The 24,806-nt window shown below is 43.6% G+C and overlaps 1 protein-coding gene across 1 annotated transcript in view; it reads left to right on the top strand.

Moving 5' to 3' along the window:
* The window catches only part of LOC137429452 (uncharacterized), a 397,376-nt gene that overhangs the window by 258,680 nt on the left and 113,890 nt on the right, over positions 1–24,806 (top strand). Inside the window, 3 exon segments of the mRNA XM_078781072.1 lie at positions 342–744; positions 3,269–3,609; positions 16,018–16,306. Of these exon segments, the coding sequence (XP_078637198.1) occupies positions 342–744; positions 3,269–3,609; positions 16,018–16,306 (1,033 nt within the window).

The raw sequence follows: 24,806 nt of genomic DNA, 5'->3' as shown, positions 1-24,806 counted from the left end.
ACCTGTAGGAATATTTGCGGGACAGAGCCCAGAGAGAGCTGGGGGGGCAAGGCCAGAGAGGAGTCGGTAGAAGACGGAAAGACCACCAACCTGCCTGCGGTGAGTGAGTGGCATCAGAATAATCATTAAATCTTGATTAATTTTGGAGTTGCAAGTCAGGCTGGGGTCTCAGTAGGGATAATGGTAAAATAATACTATACCTTCCAAAACTGGCAGTCAATGAAGTAACTACTGACCCATAACTCTCATTTTCATACTTTGTTTGAAATACCGTAGTCCAATTTCTGTGGAATCTTTTTGTCAAAGTTTAAAAACTCATTATCTCTGCATGATCTCTTCAGGATTCTGCAACCAGTGCCATTAACAGGGTGGCCTACAGGGGTGGGCGATCCAATCTTGCTGAAGGCCTGCGTCATGTGCAGAACAATGTGCTCGTGGAACAGAAAGGAGGCCGCGGGGCTCAAGGAGCTCCACAGCTCGTGCTGATCCTGTCTGGAAGCTCACCTGATGACATTGAAGCAGCCAAGAAAGCATCAGTTGCTTTGCAGGACAGAGGAGTGACTGTTATGGCTGTAGGGGCTGGAGGAACAAGCCTAAATGAGCTGCAAGAATTTGTGAGCCAACCGGTGGATAAGAAGGCAATTTTTCATGGACGCGGGTTCCAAGGCTTTGGAGATCTGTCTTTTAATATCTATGACTTTATCAAGGATGCTGGTGAAACACCCATCGCTGGGACAGACAATGGTCAGTATTATAATGTACACATTGTATATATGATGTATCAATAATGTAAGCAAGGCAAGTACGAAACTGAAGAGTGATTAATTTCTTTTACATGGAAACATCAAATAGGACATGGAAACATCAAAAACATCCTTTTACCTCGCGGTCCCCATGTGCTGTCTTTGTCTTTCCCTCGCGGTCCCCATGTGCTGTCTTTGTCTTTCCCTCGTGGTCCTCCTGTGCTGTCTTTGTCTTTCCCTCGCGGTCCCTATGTGCTGTCTTTGTCTTTCCCTCGTGGTCCCCATGTACTGTCTTTGTCTTTCCCTCGTGGTCCCCCTGTACTGTCTTTGTCTTTCCCTCGCGGTCCCCATGTGCTGTCTTTGTCTTTCCCTCGCTGTCCCCATGTGCTGTGTTTGTCTTTCCCTCTTGGTCCCCATGTACTGTCTTTGTCTTTCCCTCGTGGTCCCCCTGTACTGTCTTTGCCTTCCCCTCGCGGTCCCCATTTGCTGTCTTTGTCTTTCCCTCGCAGTCCCCATGTGCTGTCTTTCCCTCGTGGTCCCCATGTGCTGTCTTTGTCTTTCCCTCGCGGCCCCCATGTGCTGTCTTTGTCTTTCCCTCGCGGTCCCCCTGTGCTGTCTTTGTCTTCCCCTCGCGGTCCCCATGTGCTGTCTTTGTCTTCCCCTCGCGGTCCCCCTGTGCTGTCTTTGTCTTCCCCTCGCGGTCCCCATGTGCTGTCTTTGTCTTTCCCTCGCGGTCCCCATGTGCTGTCTTTGTCTTTCCCTCGTGGTCCTCCTGTGCTGTCTTTGTCTTTCCCTCGCGGTCCCCATGTGCTGTCTTTGTCTTTCCCTCGTGGTCCCCATGTACTGTCTTTGTCTTTCCCTCGTGGCCCCCCTGTACTGTCTTTGTCTTTCCCTCGCGGTCCCCATGTGCTGTCTTTGTCTTTCCCTCGCTGTCCCCATGTGCTGTGTTTGTCTTTCCCTCGTGGTCCCCCTGTGCTGTCTTTGTCTTCCCCTCGTGGTCCCCCTGTGCTGTCTTTGTCTTCCACTCGCGGTCCCCATGTGCTGTCTTTGTCTTTCCCTCGTGGTCCCCATGTGCTGTCTTTGTCTTCCCCTCGTGGTCCCCATGTGCTGTCTTTGTCTTTCCCTCGCGGCCCCCATGTGCTGTCTTTGTCTTTCCCTCGTGGTCCCCCTGTGCTGTCTTTGTCTTCCCCTCGCGGTCCCTATGTGCTGTCTTTGTCTTTCCCTCACGGCCCACATGTGCTGTCTTTGTCTTCCCCTCGCGGTCCCCATGTGCTGTCTTTGTCTTTCCCTCACGGCCCTCATGTGCTGTCTTTGTCTTTCCCTCGTGGTCCCCCTGTGCTGTCTTTGTCTTTCCCTCGCGGTCCCCATGTGCTGTCTTTCCCTCGCGGTCCCCATGTGCTGTCTTTGTCTTTCCCTCGCGGTCCCCATGTGCTGTCTTTGTCTTTCCCTCGCGGTCCCCATGTGCTGTCTTTGTCTTTCCCTCGTGGTCCCCCTGTGCTGTCTTTCCTTCGCGGTCCCCATGTGCTGTCTTTGTCTTTCCCTCGTGGTCCCCCTGTGCTGTCTTTCCTTCGCGGTCCCCCTGTGCTGTCTTTCCTTCACGGTCCCCATGTGCTGTCTTTGTCTTTCCCTCGCGGTCCCCATGTACTGTCTTTGTCTTTCCCTCGCGGTCCCCCTGTGCTGTCTTTCCCTCGCGGTCCCCATGTGCTGTCTTTGTCTTTCCCTCGCGGTCCCCCTGTGCTGTCTTTCCTTCGCGGTCCCCATGTGCTGTCTTTGTCTTTCCCTCGTGGTCCCCCTGTGCTGTCTTTCCTTCGCGGTCCCCATGTGCTGTCTTTGTCTTTCCCTCGCGGTCCCCATGTGCTGTCTTTCCCTCGCGGTCCCCATGTGCTGTCTTTGTCTTTCCCTCGCGGTCCCCATGTGCTGTCTTTGTCTTTCCCTCGCGGTCCCCATGTGCTGTCTTTCCTTCGCGGTCCCCATGTGCTGTCTTTGTCTTTCCCTCGCGGTCCCCATGTGCTGTCTTTCCCTCGCGGTCCCCATGTGCTGTCTTTGTCTTTCCCTCGCGGTCCCCATGTGCTGTCTTTGTCTTTCCCTCGCGGTCCCCCTGTGCTGTCTTTCCTTCGCGGTCCCCATGTGCTGTCTTTGTCTTTCCCTCGTGGTCCCCCTGTGCTGTCTTTCCTTCGCGGTCCCCATGTGCTGTCTTTGTCTTTCCCTCGCGGTCCCCATGTGCTGTCTTTCCCTCGCGGTCCCCATGTGCTGTCTTTGTCTTTCCCTCGCGGTCCCCATGTGCTGTTTTTGTCTTCCCCTGGCGGTCCCCATGTGCTGTCTTTGTCTTTCCCTCGCGGTCCCCATGTGCTGTCTTTGTCTTTCCCTCGCGGTCCCCCTGTGCTGTCTTTGTCTTTCCCTCGTGGTCCCCCTGTGCTGTCTTTCCTTCGCGGTTGTCAGGTCTTTCACGAGCCTCGATTCAGTATAGAAAAAAAAAAGAAAAAAAAAGTTTGTCCTTTTCATGCTTTACTTTTCTTCATTTCCAGTGTGTGTTAAAGCAGAGAAGGCTGACATTGTTTTCCTGGTGGATGGCTCATGGAGTGTCGGGACGAACAACTTCGAGCTGGTCCGGAATTTTCTTACCGATTTGGTAACGGGCATGGCCGTGGGAAGGGACGGCGTGCGCATCGGCCTGGTGCAGTACAGCAGTGACCCAAAAAGGGAGTTCTTTTTGAACACGTTTAACACCAAGGATGATGTTTTGGATTTCATCAAAACCTGGAAATACAAAGGTGGAAACACCCTGACAGGTGCAGCTATAGAATTCATCACCCAAAATGACTTCTCAGAGGAGGCGGGAAGCCGGAGAAATGAAAACGTTCCTCAGGTATGTCGGTGGGCATATCGCTTAAGGGAAGAGTTTGGGGAATTGTTTTTGACAATATCAGATTTTTCTTGTTTGTTGCAAATTATACTACAGCACTGAATATTACCAATCGACAATTTCCCACAGTATTCTTTAACAAGTTAATTCTCATTTTGGTTGATGTTTTATTCATCGACAGAAGGCTTGAATACAAAACAGGCTTCTCCCTGGACATGCTGCTGTTCCTTTTGCAACAATGGACAGAGGACCTGCATCACATACAAGAGATCGTGGCTGTTTCTCTGGACATATCTCGAGTATTTGACACAGAATCTGGCATTCTGCCTTGCTCTCCACCCTCTCAACCAATGGCATCCAAGGCCACCTCCTCATGGCTTCCTGACATGCTCCACTCTTGTAGTCAGTGCATGGCTATCAATGTGATCCTCTATCTCCTCTCCTCGTTGAGGCGGAAGTCCACCAAAGCAGTCTTGGGCCCAGTTCTGTTCCGATTCTTCACTGACGATCTTTTTGATTCTCTGGAAATCTTTCCTTCTCTTTTTGCTGTCTACTCCACTCTTTGCCATGGCATCCATCATCCTTAAGCCTGGCAGGCACCAGCCTCTTCCTTCTTGACAGACTTTTGTAGAAGCAGAAGCTGGTGAAACACTCAGAATATGTCTTCCAACCGTGGAAAATGCCACACTTGTATTCTGTTTCTCCAAAATGAGCATCTGGCACACCCTCCCATCTGTCCTTGATAAACTGCTTGAAGAAGTTAATTCCCTTAAGGTTTTGGACCTCACCATCAGCCACAAATTGGCAACCCATATACCACAGTTGGCTTCCAAAGCCAGTTGTCAATTGGGAGTCCTCCGCCATGCCACGTCTTTCCTTGGCATCAGAATATAATTTTGTTAAATTATGGTTAGCACCTTTTTCAGCATGCCTTTATTTTTTATTTTATAAGTTCATTATTTATACAATTTGGGAGGTTTAGTAAGATAGTAGGCTTTAAGTTAATAATAATAATAATATAACAGAAATATTCAAGTTGGGATGAAAAATCGCACCTGTGTCCGAAGGAAGTGGTACAATTTGGCATTTTTAATATGAAATAGACAAAGCCTAAAAAACAAATGGAAACCCTTATAAATTACCCTTTAGAACTACCCTTTAGAATTACCCTTTAGAATTACACCTCAGAATTACCCTTTATAATTATCCTTCAGAACTACCCTTTGGAATTACCCTTTAGTTTAAAATTACCCTTTAGAATTACCCTTTAGAACTACCCTTTAGAATTACCCTTTAGAACTACCCTTTAGAACTACCCTTTGGAACTACCCTTTAGAATTACCCTTTAGAATTACACCTCAGAATTACCCTTTATAATTACCCTTTAGAACTACCCTTTGGAATTACCCTTTAGTTTAAAATTACCCTTTAGAATTATCCTTTAGAACTACCCTTTAGAATTACCCTTTAGAACTACCCTTTAGAACTACCCTTTGGAACTACCCTTTAGAATTACCCTTTAGAACTACCCTTTAGAACTACCCTTTATAATTACCCTTTAGAACTACCCTTTGGAATTACCCTTTAGTTTAAAATTACCCTTTAGAATTACCCTTTAGAACTACCCTTTAGAATTACCCTTTAGAACTACCCTTTGGAATTACCCTTTATAATTACCCTTTAGAACTACCCTTTGGAATTACCCTTTAGTTTAAGATTACCCTTTAGAACTACCCTTTAGAACTACCCTTTAGAATTACCCTTTAGAACTACCCTTTGGAATTACTCTTTAGTTTAAGATTACCCTTTAGAATTACCCTTTAGAACTACCCTTTAGAATTACCCTTTATAATTTTTTTTTTTTTTTTTTGTTTTGTTTTGTATACAACATCGAGGCTCGTGAAAGAGCGAACATTAATCACACAGAAAGACAAACAGACACATAAAACAAATAACATCGGGAGCGGTAGACAAGATGGGGAGAGAGGGGGAAGGACACAAACACAACATTTGAGAGCAGGGACCGAGAGACATGGAGACATCGAGAGATCTGTGGGAGGGAGAGGGCTTTGGGGGGGAGGCATGTGAAGGGGGGGAGGCATGTGAAGGGGGGGGGGGTGGGAGAGGTATAAACATATGGACACTGCCAGGATTTCCAGGAAAGAAGTTGGAATTTCAAACAAGGTGGATCTGGGGTGAATTAGTGGGGGTAGAAAAGATCAAGGTTATGGATGGGGGAAGATAAGAGATGGTGGTGAACAGCTGTTTTAAAGACCTGGAGGGAGGAGAGGGATTGAAGGGAGTGTGGGAGTTTGTTCCACAGGCGGGAGAAAAGAGGAATGAAAGAGTGAAGGTGAGCAGAGAGCCGAGATTTCGGCAGTTTAACCATCAGAGAGTTGCTGGCAGATCTTGTGCGACCTGTAGGAATATTTGGGGGACAGAGCACAGAGAGAGCTGGGGGAGCAAGGCCGGAGAGGAGTCGGTAGAAGACAGAAAGGCCACCTACCTGCCTGCGGTGAGTGAGTGAAAGGCCCTCAGAGATAGCTTCATCGCGGGAGATTCCAATGATTTTGAAAGCTTTGGATTCAACAGCGTGAAGCCGAGCCAGGTGTGAGGCAGGAGCACCAGCCCATAGGGGAGAACAGTATTCCATTGAGCTGCGGATGAAAGCCTTGTATGTGGTGAGGAGCTCAGGTGTGCCGAGGAAGGACTTCGCACGACGGAGGATGCCCAGTCGGCGACTGGCTTTGGAGGCCAGCTTGGAAATGTAGTTTTCCCAAGAAAGATCATGGCAGATAGTGAGACCCAAAAGCTTGAGTGACAGAACTTCTTGGAGAGGATTGTTGAGAAAGTAGATGGGAGGGTTGTCGAGTCGATCTTTTCGGAGAGACATAGTAAGAGAGTGAGATTTGTCAGGATTGAAAGACATGTTCCACTTGTTTGACCAGTCTGTGATTTTGTCCAGGTCTTCAGAGAGTGAGGAGGCTGCAGACTGCCGATCTGAGGGAAGAGGAATGGAGCGGCAGAGAGTGGAGTCATCAGCAAAGAGATAGAGAGGATTTTCCAGAGAGTCAGAGAGATCATTGATAAAGACCAGAAAAAGCACAGGGCCCAGCACACTTCCTTGGGGAACTCCAGCCTGAACAGGAAGGGGAGATGAGAGAAATCCATTCAGGGCCACACGTTGACTACGACCAGAGAGGAAGTCCGCACGCCATGCATGGAGATTTCCATGGATACCATCGAAGGAGAGTTTGGTGAGCAGAGCTGGGTGCCAGACCGTATCAAAGCCCCTTGATATGTCAAGGGAGACAGCTCTGATTTCCTGTTTGGCATTGAGGACCTCCATCCATTGTTGAGACAGCAGAAGCAGCATGTCCAGAGTAGAGTGACCTGGTCTGAAACCAAATTGATGATCAGAGATCAAGCCATTAGAGAAGAGGAAAGATTTCATATCCGAAGCAATGATGGATTCCATGACTTTGCTGATAATTGGGAGCAGGCTGATTGGTCTGTAGTTGCAAGGATCTGTTTTTGCACCTTTTTTGTGTAAAGCGGTAATGTTAGCTGATTTCCAGGATGCTGGCAGATGACCTTGAGCAAAAGATAGGGTGAAAAGAACAGAGAGAGGGTGAGATAGAGCGGCAGAGCAGGATTTTAGGACCCGTGGGCTGATGCCGTCTGGTCCAGTTGCAGAATCAGAGTCGAGGTTTGACAAAAACTCCTCCACCTTGTCAGGAGAGAAGGACACAGAGTCCAGGAGCAGTTGGGTTCGACTGGGAAAGGTGGGAACAGAGAGAGATGGGTTTGGGACTAAGGATTTTGAGGCGAACACAGAGTTGAGGCATTCGGCTTTGTCACGTGCGATGTCAACTGTGTGGCCATTTGAGGTAAGGGAGGGGATGGAGGGGGAACAAACACCAGAAACGGATTTGACCAGACGCCACCAGGATTTGGAGGAAGGAGACAGGTTTGAGAGTTCATTCTTGAGTGAGGAGAGATAGTGCTTCCTGGCACTCCTGAGGGTAGACACACACTTGTTCCGAGCTTGGTGGAAGGAACTGAGATTTCCTTCAGTTGGATTAGCCTTCCAAGAGGCAAAGGCAAGTTGTTTCAGGGCAACTGCCTCACCACAAGATTCAGTGTACCATGGACGGGAGGAAGGGTAAGACAATTGAAGGCGAGATGGGATAAATCTGTGCATGAGAGAGATCAGTTTGCTTTGGAAGAATTCCCAGGAAGAATTGATGTCAGAGGCAGTGGAGATGGGAGACCAATCCAGACGATTGATGGCTGCTTGAAGACCGTCCCAGTCGGCCTGAGTGAAATGCCAGACTCGTCGACGCTGAGGAGGCTCTCTGAGAATGGCCAGAGAGATGTCCACTTTGACAAGCACATGATCAGAAGAACCGATTGGAGCAGAAGAAGAGCAGCAGACATTAGCAGGGAAGTTTGTCATAACCAAGTCTAGAAGAGAAGATACTCCATTGGCTGAGATCCGGGTCGGGAAATTGACAGATTGTGTCAATCCCAGTGAGTCACAGAAGTCCTTTGCTGAGGTGCCATGACTAGTGAGAGAGGAACCCACACCCAACCAGGTGGCATGATGACAGTTGAAGTCACCACATATGAGGAAGAGAGAGTTGGGATGAGTGGATAGAAGTTGGTCCATGTTGTCAGACATTGAAATGTAGATGGAGTCATCACTGTTTGGGGGACGGTACAGAACACATATGAACAAAAGGTGGGAGCGGAGAGGAAGCCGTAACCAGAGGTACTCCTGCGGGTGAGGAGGAAAGAGAGCAGTGCAAGGAGAGTGAGGAAGAGAGTTTTTGACAAAGATAGCCACCCCACCACCAGGCCGAGGCTCAGGTCTATCATACCGGAGGAGGGATTAACCAGGAAGAGATATTAAGGAATCAGAGACATCTTGAAGGAGGAAAGTCTCTGTTAAGCAGATCAAGTCTGGATTGTCAGAAGCAACCTGTATGGAGAGATCAGTCAGGTTTGAGCGAAGGCCCCGGATGTTTGAGGTCCATACCGTTAATGAAGAGAGAGGGGGAGCATCGGGTACAGGACAGGGGAGGGGAGGAGTAGGGTAAGATGAAGGATGAGAGGGGGAGGTAGGGAGAGCAGTTGATAGTGTTTCAGATGTTGCAGAAGAGTTCCAAGAAAGGGAAGGATGAGGAGGATGAAAGGTTTGATGGTGAAGGGATGCGGCACAGTGAGGGGTTGTTTGAGGGGGGGCAGAGGAAAGTAGAAGGTTTGGGGGGGTGGAGGTATGAGATAGAAGGGAGACGAAGTGGGGAGGAGGCAGCTTGGAGGAGGAGGGGGGAGGAGAGAGAATTGGAGAGGAATGATATGGGGGGAGAATTGAAAGGGAGGGATTGGGGGGGAGTTTTGAAGGGGAGGAGTGAGGGGGGAGTTTAGGAGGGGAGGGGCAAGGGGGGAGTTTTGGAGGGAAGGGGAAAGGGGGGAGATCAGGAGTGGAGGGGCAAGGGGGGATTAGGAGGGGAGGGGCAAAGGGGAAGTTTAGGAGGGGAAGGGCAAGGGGGGAGTTCAGGAGTGGAGGGGCAAGGGGGGAGTTTAAGAGTGGAGGGGCAAGGGGGAAGTTTCGGAGTGTAGGTGCAAGGGGGGGGGATTTGGATGGGAGGGGCAAGAGGGGAGTTTAGAAAGTGGATGATTAATGAAAGACGAACATTGATAACAAATTGGGTTTGTTGTGATTTTCAAGTTAGCAATCCGATTCAGAACGATGGAGGAGGGATGGAATGAATGTGAATTTAGACCATGTAGTGAGGGAGACGTATAAGATATTGAATTTCTTTTTTTTGAAGTGGAATGAGTTGGAGAGGAAATTGAGAAAAGCCTTTTAAATAGGAAGAAAAACAGCGTGTTGTAATATACCACTGAATAAAAAACAGAAGGGGAAAGGTTAAACATATTTAAATAATATTTAAACAGAACTATGAACAATCTTATATGCACAAAAATACCAACGGGGGGAGAGCCGAGAGGGACCACCACGAGTCACGTGAACAGGGCAAACGGTGGATGGCAAGGAGATAATGGGGGTGGGGCGAACAGCACACCTGGACAGAAAATACAGGATGAGACAACAGTACACGTGGAGAAAATAAAATAAATGTTTTTGTTTTTTTTGTTTTTTTTGGGGGGGGGGTGGGGATTTAGAACGTTAGACAGTATTATGTTCGGGGTAGAAGGGAAAAAACCAAGAGCCAAGCAAAACACGCTTAAGTTAATAAAACACCGACGGGGGTACAACTACAAGGCCACACACGAGGAGCAGAAAACGATTAATTAATTACGAGTTACAGGAAATTCAAACCAAAACTAACTATAATCAAACAATATCGCATGGACGATAAAATAACGAGTTGAAATTTGACAATCTATCTGGGGAAATGGGGGAGAAACACCTGGTCGAAGAACGAACGAACGAATAAGAATGAATAAACGAATGAGCACAGAGAAGGTAATGTCTTTTTTTTTTTTTTTTGTTGAGTTGAGATTTACATAAGGAAGTAGGCTTTGGGGTGGAAAGACTGCGAAAACAGAGAACGAAAGTTATTGGATCACAAACGACAGGCGCTGAGAGAAAAACAAAGCCTCAAGGTTGTACAGTGTACACTGTACAAGACCTCAAGACGACACGAATTAACACGATTTTCAATACAGGTATGAAAGATTTGCACCGAAAATCTTTGACGGGACAATATACGTACATACACCATAAAATAAATACAGTTTTAACGAAAATACAAATTGGAACAATTACTTAACTTCGATTTTGATGGAGAGCGTGGAGAGCTGCGAAAAAACGAACCATCGCCAGCAAGACCGGAAACCTTACCCTTTACCGGAATTACCCTTTAGAACCACCCTTTAGAACTACCCTTGAGAACTACCCTTGAGAACTACCCATTAGAACTTACCCTTTAGAATTACCCTTTAGAATTAAACACAGTGGGTTAGGTTTTCTTCATTTTTGACAGACATACGGACATAGCCAAATATTGACGCCGGTCACTGCTTAAAAATCTGTGCATTTTACAAATTATGATTTTATTTTTTGTGAACTTTTTTTTAACTGTTGAGTTTATAGAAAATCAAATTATCGACTTCTACTCACTACGAAAGGTTGATGACTTTGTCCAGCCTGAATGGTGCCCCATAAGCTGTTAAGTTTAGGTAGGAGTGAAAACTTTCACAAGTTCAACAAGAACGGCACTCGGGAGAGCGCATACCTCTGCCAGGCTGAACAGTTTATGTTTTGTATCCCACTGATAGGCCGGATCTGGATTCGGACCTGAACCAAAATCTCAATGGTGAAGAATCACTCAAAAATTAAAATAATTCTTGTAGCCTAATCCGTATTCAGATCTTCACCAAAATCGAAACAATTCGTCCTTGTCACACACAAACAACCTATCCACCAAGTTTCGTTCAAATCCGTCCTCAACTTTTTGAGATATCCTGCTAAATATCATTTTAGCCAGATCACTCAATGGTGAAGAATCACTTAAAAATTATCCTCGCTGGATCCGGATCCGGATCTTCACCAAAAATGAATCGATTCTTCCTTGTCAGACGCACAACCTGTACAACAAGTTTCGTCCAAATCTATCCATAATTTTTTCAGATATCCTGCTATGTTGGTTTTAGCCCTATCTCCCAATGGTGAAGAATCACTTATAAAATTAAATAACTCTCATATCTCATATCTCATATCCGAATCCATATTCAGATCTTCACCAAAATCGAATATATTTGTCCTTGTCAGACACACAACCTGTCCACCAAGTTTCGCCCAAATCCGTCCACAACTTTTTGAGATATCCTGCTATGTATCGTTTTTGGCCCCATCTCCCAATGGTGAAGAATCACTTAAAAATTCTAATAACCGGATCCGAATCAGGATCTTCACTAAAACCTAATCATTTTGTCCTTGTGACATACGCTACATCTCTGCCAAATTTCATCCGAATCCGTCCACAACGTTTTGAGATATCTTGTTCACAAACGGACAGACAGATGAAAAATCACTCATAGAGCGACACTTGGCAAAACAGAACAAAGTAGAATGGCACGCATTGACCTCAAAAATATATAGGATTTTCTCGGACCACGAACTCTACAATTTGGTGAAGTTTTGTGAAGATCGGTTTTAAATTATGACCTGTAGGCAAGTATAAGTGAGCGGACAGACAAACACACACACGCATAAACCGGAGTGATCAACATACTTGCAAAAAAAATTTTTTTGGGGACCAAGTAACGAACAAACAGACTGATGAAAAATCACCCATAGAACGACATTTGGCAAAACAGAAAAAAACGGAATGGCACTCGATAGAAAATCCTTTTGACGACACAAATAATTGGTGGTTGAATTCAGTTAGCTGATATGAAAATCCAATTCAAATTTCAAGTTTATAAGTCATGGAATGGAATGTCATGGAATTGTCTGGAATTGTCTGGAATTGTCTGGAAAATTTCATGGAATTCAAAGTCATGGAATCCATCATTGCTTCAGATATGAAATCTTTCCTCTTCTCCAATGGCTTGATCTCTGATAATCAATTTGGTTTCAGACCTGGTCACTCTACTCTGGTCATGCTGCTTCTGCTTTCCCAACAATGGATGGAGGTCCTCAATGCCAAACAGGAAATTAGAGCTGTCTCCCTTGACATATCACGTGCCTTCGATACGGTCTGGCACCCCGCCCTGCTCACCAAACTCTCCTCTGTTGGTATTCATGGAAATCTCCACGCATGGCTGGCATACTTCCTCTCTAGTCGTAGTCAACGTGTGGCCCTGAATGGGTTTCTCTCATCTCCTCCTCCTGTTCAGGCTGGATTCCCCAAGGCAGTGTTCCGACTGTTCTGGGCCCTGTGCTTTTTCTGGTCTTCATCAATGATCTCTCTGACTCTCTTGAAAATCCTCTCTATCTCTTTGCTGATGACTCTACTCTCTGTCGCTCCATTCTTCATCCCTCAGATCGGCAGTCTGCAGCCTCCTCACTCTCTGCAGACCTGGAAAAAATCACAGACTGGGCAAACAAGTGGAACATGTCTTTCAATCCTGACAAATCTCACACTCTTACGATGTCTCTCCGAAAAGACCGACTGGACAACCCTCCCATCCACTTTCTGAATAATCCTCTCCAAGAAGTTCTGTCACTCAAGCGTTTGGGTCTCACTATCTGCCATGATCTTTCCTGGGAAAACCACATTTCAAATCTGGCCTCCAAAGCCAGTCGCCGCCTGGGCATCCTCCGTCGTGCGAAGTCCTTCCTTGGCACACCTGAGCTCCTCACCACATACAAGGCTTTCATCCGCAGCTCAATGGAATACTGCTCTCCCCTCTGGGCTGGTGCTCCTGCCTCACACCTAGCTCGTCTTCACGCTGTTGAAACCAAAGCATTCAGAATCATTGGAATCTCCCGCGATGAAGCTAACTCCAAGGGCCTCTCACTCACTCACCGCAGGCAGGTTGGTGGTCTTTCCGTCTTCTACCGACTCCTCTCTGGCCTTGCCCCCCCCCCCCCAGCTCTCTCTGGGCTCTGTCCCACAAATATTCCTACAGGTCGCACAAGATCTGCCTGCAACCCTCTTATGGTTAAACTGCCAAAATCAAGACTCTCTGCTCACCTTCACTCCTTCATTCCTCTTTTCTCCCACCTCTGGAACAAACTCCCTCACTCTCTTCAATCCCACTCCACCCTCCAGGTCTTTAAAACAGCTGTTCACCACCATCTCTTGTCTTCCCCCATCCAAAACCTTGATCTTTTCTATCCCCGCTAATTTCACCCCAATTCCACTTTTTTGAAATACCAACTTCTGTCCTGGAAGTCCTTGGTGTCCTTGTGTTTTATACTTCTCCCACCCCCTCCCCCCCCCCCCCCCTTCCCACGCCTCCTCCCCCCAAGCCCTCTCCCTCCCACACATCTCCCTGCTCTTAAATGTTGTGTGCTCTCAAGTGTTTGTGTGCTTTCCCTTCTCTTGTCTTCCGCTCCTTCTTTTTATATATTTTGTTTGTCTGGTTGATTTGTTTGTGAAGTAAATGTCAGCTCTTTCACGAGCCTCGATTCAGTATACAAAAAAAGAAAAAGAAAAAAAAAGTCAGTCAGATGAAAATTGAGGCTTTTAGAAATTCAAAAAAGTGGTTGACCTTTGGCCTATGTTGACCTTTTGGCCTATGCTTATCTCAAAAATAGTTGGTGGTTCAATTCCGTTAGCTGATATGAAAATCCTATTCAAATTTCAAGTCAATCGGATGAAAATTGAGGCTTTTAGAAATTTGAAAAAAGTGGTTGACCTTTGGCCTATTTTGACCTTTTGGCATATGCTGATCTCAAAAATAGTTGGTGGTTGAATTCAGTTTGCCGATATGTATATCCTATTCAAATTTCGAGTCAATCGGATGAAAATTGAGGATTTTAGAAATTAAAAAAAGTGGTTGACCTTTGGCCTATGCCCTATGTTGACATTTTGGCCTAAGCTGATCTCAAAAATAGTTGGCGTTTGAATTCAGTTTACCGATATGTATATCCTACTCAAATTTCAAGTCAATCGGATGAAAATTGAGGATTTTAGAAATTTGAAAAAAGTGGTTGGCCTTTGCCCTATGTTGACATTTTGGCCCAAGCTGATCTAAAAAATAGTTGGCGGTTGAATTCAGTTTACCGATATGTATATCCTATTCAAATTTCAAGTCAATCGGATGAAAATTGAGGATTTTAGAAATTCGGAAAAAGTGGTTGACCTTTGGCCTATGTTGACCTTTTGACCAAAATGAGTCAAACATATCACCTTAGCAATTGAAACTGCATTAATTTACTCCACCACCCAAATTGTATGGAGGTTATGTTTTCACCCCTGCTTGTCCGTCTGTCTGTCTGTGAGCATTATATCTCAAAAGGTGATGGATAGATTCGGCCGAAACTTGGTGGACAGGTTGAGTGTGTGACAAGGATGAATTGATTCGATTTCAGTGAAGATCTGGATCTGGATCCGAATATGATATATTTACTCCCGCCAAGGAGTAATGCATTCGATCGTGTCCGTCCGTGTGTATGTGTGTTTGTATGTTCGTGTGTTTGTGAACAAGATATCTGGAAAAGTTCTGAACGGATTTGGATGAAAGTTGGTGGGATGATTGCCCTTGGGATAAGGAAGAATTGATTAGTTTTTGGTGAAGCTCAGGATATTATTCCGGATCCAGGAATTTTTTATGGGAATTTTTTTGAGAAATTTTTTTCTGTTTTACTGCATTAAAGCCTTTATTCTTATTCTTAAATGATGTTTTTCTCCTCTAATTCCGAGATATATCAAAATAAATTCTCTGACGGTTAGGGCCTACTTTCTTTTTCATTTATTGTTTTGGGGAGAGGGGATGTTAAATAAAACGTATTATTCCAACTTGACCCACGGCTGGAGTATGCGCTCTACTGAGTGGCGTTCTAGTTTTTCAATTTATTAATTGATTCTTCATAATTGAGAGATGGGACCAAAAACGATATACTGTATTGCATGATATTTGAAAAAGTGGTGGATGGATGATGACAAAACTTGGTGAATGAGTTGGGTAGGTGAAAGAACAAGCCGATTAGATTTTGGTTCAGGTCCGGATGCAGATCCAGCCTCTCAGTGGGATACAAAATGTAAACCCTTAAGCCTGGCAGAGCTATGTGCTCTCCCGTTTGCCATTCTAGTTATATAATCTTACTATAATTCACCAAATTCCCGTCCGTCCGTTCGAAGGTACCGCAAAAACGGCTGTACCGATCGCAACGATATTTTGGGTGGGTATTCCTTGGACCCCTGGGAGTAAAATAGGCTGTATTGGTTTTCCAATTTTTCCAAATTTTCCAGTTTTTCCAAACACGATGGAATAATATTTACCGATATGAACAGTGATGTGGCTTTTGTTGAAATTCTACAAATACTGTTTATTCTACGTACCAGGAGAGAGTAGATCGACTCCTGACAAACTCTTCCTATATAAACGTGCGGCTCCGAAGTAACATGGCAGCGTGTGCAAAGCGACTGAGAAACAGGTGTAGCGGCCGCTTCCGTCTTACAGATTCGGCGCGCACTCTTCACACATAAATGTGCGACTGAGAAAGACGTGTAGCGGCCGCTTCCGTTTTGCAGAATTCAATCTTTTTTCAAAATGGGCGCCATGTACTGTTTAGATTTTGATGATTTGCGTGTGACATGATTCAACAGATGTTTATATGAATCGTTTAAAATAACAAAAGCCTTCAATTTCTGATATTTTGCCTTTTCATTTGGGTTTCCCAATTGAAGCCCCGCCATAGGGCGAATACCGTTGCTTGTGTATTTAATTTGTCTTTCCCTCTCTTTCTCTTCACAAATTGTGCAGGTTGCTGTCCTCATCACAGATGGGGTGTCCCAAGATGATATGGTCCCACCAGCTTCAGTTTTGAAATCTTTTGGTATTGCACTTTATGCAATCGGCATCGCGAATGCTCCACGGCAAAAGCTGGAGGAGGCTGCCAGCCGGCCCTCAGATCAGTTTGTATATGTGGTGGATAACTTTGAAGACCTGAAGGAAATTAGTCTCAAGTTACGTTCATCAGTGTGCTCTACTATTGAAAACATCCAAATAGGAGAGTTCGACTCCATGGCTCGTCCATCCAGCAGCGAGCTGGGTAAGATACTTTTTATATGTCATATAACGTAAACGAATGCCTCCTTATGTATCCCAGTATATGTATAAGCCAATATATTTGCTATGGGGGGGTTTTTTTTTAAAGAGTTTGATTCTACCTTGTGAATCCTTACTATCACCATGCAACTATCACCATGCAATTGTTGTGAAAATAGAAAGGTTGTTTTTTTAAGTACTTTAAAATAATTACTTTTCGAGGATTGAATCTCCATGAGGTTTATTCTAGAATATGTCAATATATATCGTACTAAAATAAGCAATTTAGTCTGACCGCAATACATTCGGTCTTTACTTATCCAATCTCAAGCAAATGATTTCAGGTGTGAGATACATTATTGCCCCTGACGCCCTTACAGCCCAATTGTGACCTTTATTTGATGCATAACCCTATTCTTAGTTGTTGCTAGCATTGTTTAATACTCACCTGAGGGCAATTTCGAGGAATTGGGCATATGAATGAATTACCTACACAAGGGTGGTGTATATGCTAACAATTGGTGGTCCGCACACCTACCAGAAGCAAAAATTACTATTACACAAATTAATAAATTCTGTCTGATGATACTGTCATAATGATAATATTAACGCTGGTACAAAATAATAGTATTAGTTATAATAATAACAACAAGAAAGAGCAATCAGAGATTGCAGACCCTCACCAGGACGTGTTTTTAGTGGTTTTTAAGGCTTTTGTGGTAAAACAAATATGGCGCTCGAACCATGTGACCAATGACGTCATTCTTTTTTATCCACGAATTTATCCATAGATGACGCTCAAGAAATTTCATCTTTATCGGATGAAGATTTGTACTTGTCGAATTATGACGTAATAATAGTTACCTATGACATCATCATCATCATTTTATTCCCCATGGAGAGTTCTTTACAATGAGCCATGTCTCAATTTTTTCTATGCAGCGCTTTCGGAGATATCGATGTGCAAAGTTTTTCGGTTTTTCCAAGATGGCGCCCACAGCACGTGACCAATGACGTCATAATTATAAAAAATTATACAGGAGGAGGTGCACCTATGGTGAAAATTTCCTTTCAATCGGACCAACGGTTGCAGAGAAAATCATATTTATCCTGTGCGGACAAGCAAAGAGACAAACAAACAGGTAGACAAACAAACAAACAAATGAAAAATCACTCATAGAGCGACACTTGACAAAAGAGAACAAAGAAGAATGGCTCTCAGTAGAGCATCCTTTTGACCTCACAAATAATTGGTGGTTGAATTCAGTTAGCTGATATGAAAATCCAATGCAAATTTCAAGTCAATCGGATGAAAATTGAGGCTTTTAGAAATTTGAAATTGTTGTTGACCTTTGGCCTATTTTGACCTTTTGGCCTATCCTGATCTCAAAAATAGTTGTTGGTTGAATTCAGTTTGCTGATATGTAAATCCCATTCAAATTTCAAGTGAATCCGATGAAATTGGAGGATTTTAGAAATTTGAAATTGTTGTTGACCTTTGGCCTATGTTGACCTATTGGCCTATGCTGATCTCAAAAATTGTTGGTGGTTGAATTCAGTTCACTGAAATGAAAATCCTATTCAGATTTCATGTCAATCGGATGAAAATTGAGGATTTTAGAAATTCGAAAAAAAGTGGTTGACCTTTGGCCTATGTTGACCTTTTGGCCTACGCTGATCTCAAAAATAGTTCGTAATTGAATTGAGTTCACTGAAATGAAAATCCTATTCAGATTTCAAGTCAACAGGATGAAAATTGAGGATTTTAGAAATTTGAAATTGTTGTTGACCTTTGGCCTATTTTGACCTTTTGGCCTATGTTGATCTCAAAAATAGTGGGTGGTTGAATTCAGTTTGCTGATATATAAATCACATTCAAATTTCTAGTGAATCGGATGAAAATTGAGGAATTTAGAAATTCATAAAATGTGGTTGACCTTTGGCCTATGTTGACCTTTTGGCCTATGCTGAGCTCAAAAATAGTTGGTGGTTGAATTCAGTTCGCTGATATGAAAATCCCATTAAAATTCGAAGTCAATCGGATGAAAATTGAAGATTTTAGAAATTCGAAAAAAGGGGTTGACCTTTGGCCTATGTTGACCTTATGACCCCGTATATAGGATTTTGTCGGACCACAAACTCTACCATTTTTTTTAGTTTCATGAAGATCGGTTTAAAATTGTGACCTGTAGGCAAATATGTGAGTGGACAGACAAACACACAAACAAACACACACACAAACAAACACACACACACACACACACACACACACACACACACACAAACTGGAGTCATCAACATACTTGCAAAAGGAAAAACAAATTGCCAAGTAACAAACGGACTCATGCAATATCCTCTCCTCTGGCGAGGGTAACTAGAACGGCACTCGGTAGAGCGCATACCTCCACCAGGCTGAACAATTTATATTTTGTATCCTACTGATAGGCCGGATCTGTTTTCGGACCTAAACCCAAATCTAATCGGCTTGTTCTTGTCTCCTAACCAACTCATCCACCAAGTTTATTCATAACTCGTCCATAACCTTTTTAAATATCATGTTATATATTGATATGATCGAATATATTCTTCCTTGTCACACACCCAACCGGTCCACCAAGTTTCGTCCAAATCCGTTAACAACTTTTTGAGATATCCTGCTATGTATCGCTTTTCACCCGATCTCTCAATGGTGAAGAATCACGTAAAAATTAAATAATTATCGTATCCGAATCCATTTTCAGATCGTCACAAAAATCGAATCTATTCGTCCTTGTCAAACACCCAATCGGTCCACCAAGTTTCGTCCAAATCCGTCCATATGTTTTTGAGACAGCGTGCTATCTATCGGTTTAGCCCCATCACTCAATGGTGAAGAATCACTTATAAATTATATAATTTTGGTATCCGAATCCATATTCAGATCTTCCCCAAAATCGAATCGATTGATTACTCTTTGTCACATGCACTACCTCTCTGCCAAATTTAGTCCGAATCCGTCCACGACCTTTTGAGATACCTTGTTCACACACAAACAAACAGACAGAGGTGCAAACATAGCCTCCACCTTCGGTGGCGGATGTAACTCGATATCTGCCATCACAAAAGCGATTCCCAAGGGTAAGCCTCCCCTTACCGGGAGAAGATCGCTCAGTGACTTACCCTTGGCCCGTGATCCAATGATGCCATATTTTTTTGGACCACCATATGGCCTTGACTTCAACATTTAAGGATGGAGTAAATGAAGAAAATGTGTCCCCATCTAAAATATATCCATAAAACTCAACATCATGAAAATCGGAGGAGAATTATTCAAGTTATGATCAAAAAGGTGTTTTTTGTTAGGTCACAATTCCGAAAAAAGTAGGTCAAGGACATAAAACAAAAATATCAAGTGTACAACTTCATTATCGGTCCACTATTATGATGCAAGAACATCTCAAATGGCAAAGCAGTATTTGAAATTCTGTTTGGCAAAATTGAGTAATTACAAAAAATGCGTTATTTTATTCAGACCGCCATTTGACCTTGACCTTTCACTTGATGTAAATGAAGTATGATGTAAATGAAGTGTAAAATGCACCTTTCTCTAGGCTATCTAGCGAGGGCAATTTCGTTATGATCAGACAAACCATATTCGTTTTGTTTTGGTGAAAAATGTTAGCATATAATTCGGTCATGACCTTAAACATTAGTTCAAGGTCAAAATAATTTAGTCAACCCCAAATACATTCTCTTTTCATTATTGGTGCAAAATTTCATTCCAGAAGTCCCAGCCGGCTCGAAACCTAAATGGTGGTTTGATACTCCTAGGGGTGTAAGACCTTGACCTTTAACCCAGAGGGGTATGATGTAAATGAAATGTAAATGCACCTTGTTCTGGGCTATCTAATGAGGGCAATATCGTTCCAATTGGACAAATTTTAATCGAGTTATGGTGAAGAATGTTAAAATTTCTTTAATTAGGTCATGACATTAAGAATAGGTCAAGGTCAAAATAACTAGGTCAACACCGCATACTTTCTATTTTCATTATTGATGCAAAATTTCATTCCGAAAGTCTCAGCTGGCTCCAAACCTAAATGGTGGTTTGATACTCCTAGGGGTGTAAGACCTTGACCTTTAACCAAGAGGGGTATGATATAAATGAAATGTAAATGCACCTTGTTCTGGGCTATCTAATGAGGGCAATGTCGTTCCAATCAGACAAACTTTAATCGAGTTATGGTGAAGAATGTTAAAATTTCTTAAATTAGGTCACGACATTAAAACTAGGTCAAGGTCAAAATAACTAGGTCAACGCTGCATACTTTCTATTTTCATTATTGATGCAAAATTTCATTCCGAAACTCCCAGCTGGCTCTATACCTAAATGGTGGTTTGATACTCCTAGGGGTGTAAGACCTTGACCTTTAACCCAGAGGGGTATGATGTAAATGAAATGTAAATGCACCTTGTTCCGGGCTATCTAATGAGGGCAATGTCGTTCCAATCGGACAAACTTTAATCGAGTTATGGTGAAGAATGTTAAAATTTCTTAAATTACGTCACGACATTAAAACTAGGTCAAGGTCAAAATAACTAGGTCAACGCCGCATACTTTCTATTTTCATTATTGATGCAAAATTTCATTCCGAAACTCCCAGCCGGCTCTGAGATACTACTCGGAAATTGATACAGTTTGGAAATTTGGTGTGTAGAGAGTGCAGAAAGAAAAAGAAAAAAAATCTAAATTGTGGCTTACTACACGTAGGGCCTAGGGGTTCTAATAAACTCTGAGGTACCATGACAAATTGGGGGCGCATGACAAATTGGGGGCGCATGACAAATTGGGGGCGCAATTTGTAGAAACAAATCCCACAACAGCAATAACCTTTTCCCTATGCTATAGGGGGAGGCTTAATAATAACAGTAATAATCATAATGATTATTAGGTTTACTCTCCATGAAATGGAGAGAAACCTATTATTACTGCTAGAGTTTTTCTTATTATTATTCTTCCACCCTATTTTGCACCTCCGAAAACTTCATAATTAAGTTTCTCAGCAACCGCTGGTCAGATTGACAGGAAATTTTCATCAAATGATCGGCTAGGCTCGTAGAATTTTTTTATGCTAATGATGACGTCATAGGTCACGTGGTATGGGCGCCATCTTGTAAAACACCTTCAACTTTGCCCCTCTGTATCTCCGAAACGGCTCAATGGAAAAATTTGAGGAATGGCTCATTCTAAAGAACTCTGCAATGGGAACAAAAAACATGTGTATTGAGTATATCAAAAATGCTAACGTTAAGAGGTTAGAATTCGTCAAACACAGTTTTTCTCCCCCGAAAATGAGATTTTTTCCCCAGATGCTTAGTTAAAAAAAACTCAGAATGCGAAAATTTTCGAAGTCATACGTCACATGGTTCGGCCGCCATCTTGTTTTCCGTGAAAAAACACAAAAAACCCCTTTTTCTCCGCAACGGCTGAACGGATCGAGCCCAAACTTGGCATGCATATTCGGATACCCATGGCAAACAAAAAAGTCAGCGAGCACGACGTCATCCGACACGTGGTTTCAGAGTTATGACGTTTTCAAAAGTCAAACTAGAAATGGAATCACCTCCATAATTTGTGGAGATATCGCGTGGAAACTTTACACAAATGTTACACATGGGGGGATGTTTCATCGTTACTTGAGATGTTTTGATAAGTCACATGGTTTGGCCGCAATAAATAATGGAAGTTAAATTTTAAAAAGCTTGTAACTCTTGAAGCGCTGCATGGATCGACTTGAATTTTTAATGCAATGTAGCTCTCATCGGGTGGAACAAGTGTGCAAAATGTCAAGATGATTGGATGTACGGTCGCGAAGCTAAAGTCTTTATTGTTGAAAGAAGAAGAAACACACCATTTTGTCCTCCCAGGCCACGACATCATCTGACAACAGTGCGATTGCCATTTTCAGTTTTAATTTCCTTTAAAAAACATTTTCTCTGCAATAATAGGGCCGATTGAGATAAAATTTTCACCATAGGAGGGACTCGGTCTGCAGAATATTTTAATGGTAATTATGACGTCGCAGGTCACGTGGTTCGGCCTCCATCTTGTTTTTCGTGAAAACACGAAAATCCCTTTTTCTCTGCAACGGCTGAACAGATCGAGGCCAAACTTTGCAAGCAGAATCGCATACCCATGACGAACAAAAAAGTCAGCGAGGGCGACATCATCCGACACATTGTTTCAGAGTTATGACGTTTTTAAGCATGAACCTTTAAAAGCTAGCTCCTCCCTCATTTTTGATCCAATCGAGGAGAAAATTCACAGATCTGTTCAGCATGTCAGTCTACTATAATGTCATTTTAGAATTTGCGATAGGTCACGTGGTTTGGCAGATATCGTTAATTAAACGAATTTTTTTTATTTATGGATATCTCTTGAATCGCTTTATTGATCGACGTGAAACTTCATACTTTAGTAGAAGTCATGAAGAGTAACAAGTGTGCAAAATTTCAAGATGATTGGATGTACGGTCGCGAAGCTATAAGTCTTTATTGTTGAAAGAAGAAGCAACACACCATTTTGTCCTGCCAGGCCACGTCTCACAGTGAGTGCTATTGCCATTTTAAGTTTTAATTTCCTTTAAAAAACATTTTCTCTGCAATAATAGGGCCGATTGAGATAAAATTTTCACCATAGGAGGGACTCGGTCTGTAGAATATTTTAATGGTAAATATGACGTCGTAGGTCACGTGGTTCGGCAGCCATATTGTTTTTCGTGAAAACACGAAAACCGCTTTTTCTCTGCAACGGCTGAACAGATCGAGGCCAAACTTTGCAAGCGGCATCGCATACTCATGACGAACAAAAAAGTCAGCGAGCACGACATCATCCGACACATTGTTTCAGAGTTATGACGTTTTTAAGCATGAACCTTTAAAACCTAGCTCCTCCCTCATTTTTGATCCAATCGAGGAGAAAATTCACAGATCTGTTCAGCATGTCAGTTTACTAAAATGTCATTTTAGAATTTGCGATAGGTCACGTGGTTTGGCAGATATCGTTAATTAAACGAAAATATATTTTTTTAAATGGATATCTCTTGAATCGCTTTATTGATCGACGTGAAACTTCATACTCTAGTAGAAGTCATGAAGAGTAACAGGTGTGCAAAATCTCAAGATGATTGGATGTACGGTCTGGAAACTAGAAGTTGTTATTGCCTGAAGAAGAAGAACCACAACACTTTTTTTTGACCAGGCCATGTGACATAACCACCTCACGAGCTAAGGGTAGCTCGAAATTAAATTGTCTTTGGATTTGGCAGTCGCTAGAGGGTGTTAACATTCGAATGTAACAAATCTGGGCAAATGCTGATGAATTTTCGTAAAACTACACGATATTGTCATTTACATTGGAAAATAACATTGTAAAACTCTCCGCCGCCTCGGCTTATTTCTCGCTCTGAAGTTCATCCTGTCTTCAATTTTAAGGAGAAAGAGAGGTATCTGCAAGCAATGGTGACCTTTATTTTGTGGAAATCCGATTTACAATGACGAAGTTATCCAAAATCTAACATTTTAAATGGGTCGTATTTCCAAAGTGAATCTTCCACAGGTAAAATATCCACACGTGCAGGCACACCTTACGGCGTCAATTTGGCTCCGATTTCAAATCGGATTTCGATTGTCGTATTGCCTCGGATGAGTTAACAAAATACCACAACAAATTTGGTGACAATCATGAAAAATTTGACCAAGTTCGATCGACGGGATACTTTGTTCTACGCTGACATACGGCACGGGCCACGGATGACGTCATGCCACGGCAGGACGTTCTTCCACGGGTGGCAGATATCGTTAATTAAACGAAAATATTTTTTAAAATGGATGGGGTGGGGGGGATGTGTGTGTGTTTGTGTGTGTGTATGGATGTGCATGTGTGTGGATGTCTGTGTGTGTGTGTGTGTGGGTTGGGGGGGGGGGGGATATGTGTGTGTGTGTGGAGGGGTTGGGGTGTGCATGTGGAGGAGGGGGGGGATGGATATGTGTGTGTGTGTGTGTGTATGTGTGGAGGGTGTATGTGTGTGTGTGTGTGTGTGTGTGTTGGGAGTGGGGTGGGGAGATGTGTGCGTGTGTTTGTGTGTGTGTGTGTGGATGTGTGGATGTGCGTGTGTGTGTATGTGTGTGTGGGTGTGAGGGGGCGGGTGGATATGTGTGTGTGTGAAGGGGTGTATGTGTGGAGGGGTGTTCGTGTGGGGGGACGGGTGTGGGGGTGTTTGTGTGTGTGCATGTGTGTTAGGGTTGGGGGGGGTGGGGGGATGTGTGCATTTGTTTGTGTGTGTGTTAGGGGTGGGGGATATGTGTGTGTGTTGGGGGTGGGGGGGCTGTGTGCATGTGTGTGTGTGTTAGGGGTGGGGGGATATGTGTGTGTGTGTGTGTGTGTGTGTGTGTTGGGGGTGGGGGTGGGAGGACGTGTGCATGTGTTTGTGTGTGTGTATGTGTGTGTATGTGGGTGGGGGGTA

This window comes from Myxine glutinosa, chromosome 6, assembly GCF_964187855.1.
Source record: "Myxine glutinosa chromosome 6, kmMyxGlut1.1, whole genome shotgun sequence".
NCBI lineage: Eukaryota > Metazoa > Chordata > Myxini > Myxiniformes > Myxinidae > Myxine > Myxine glutinosa.
The sequence above is the reverse complement of the archived record's forward strand: the minus strand, read 5'-3'. Positions and strand labels throughout refer to the sequence as shown.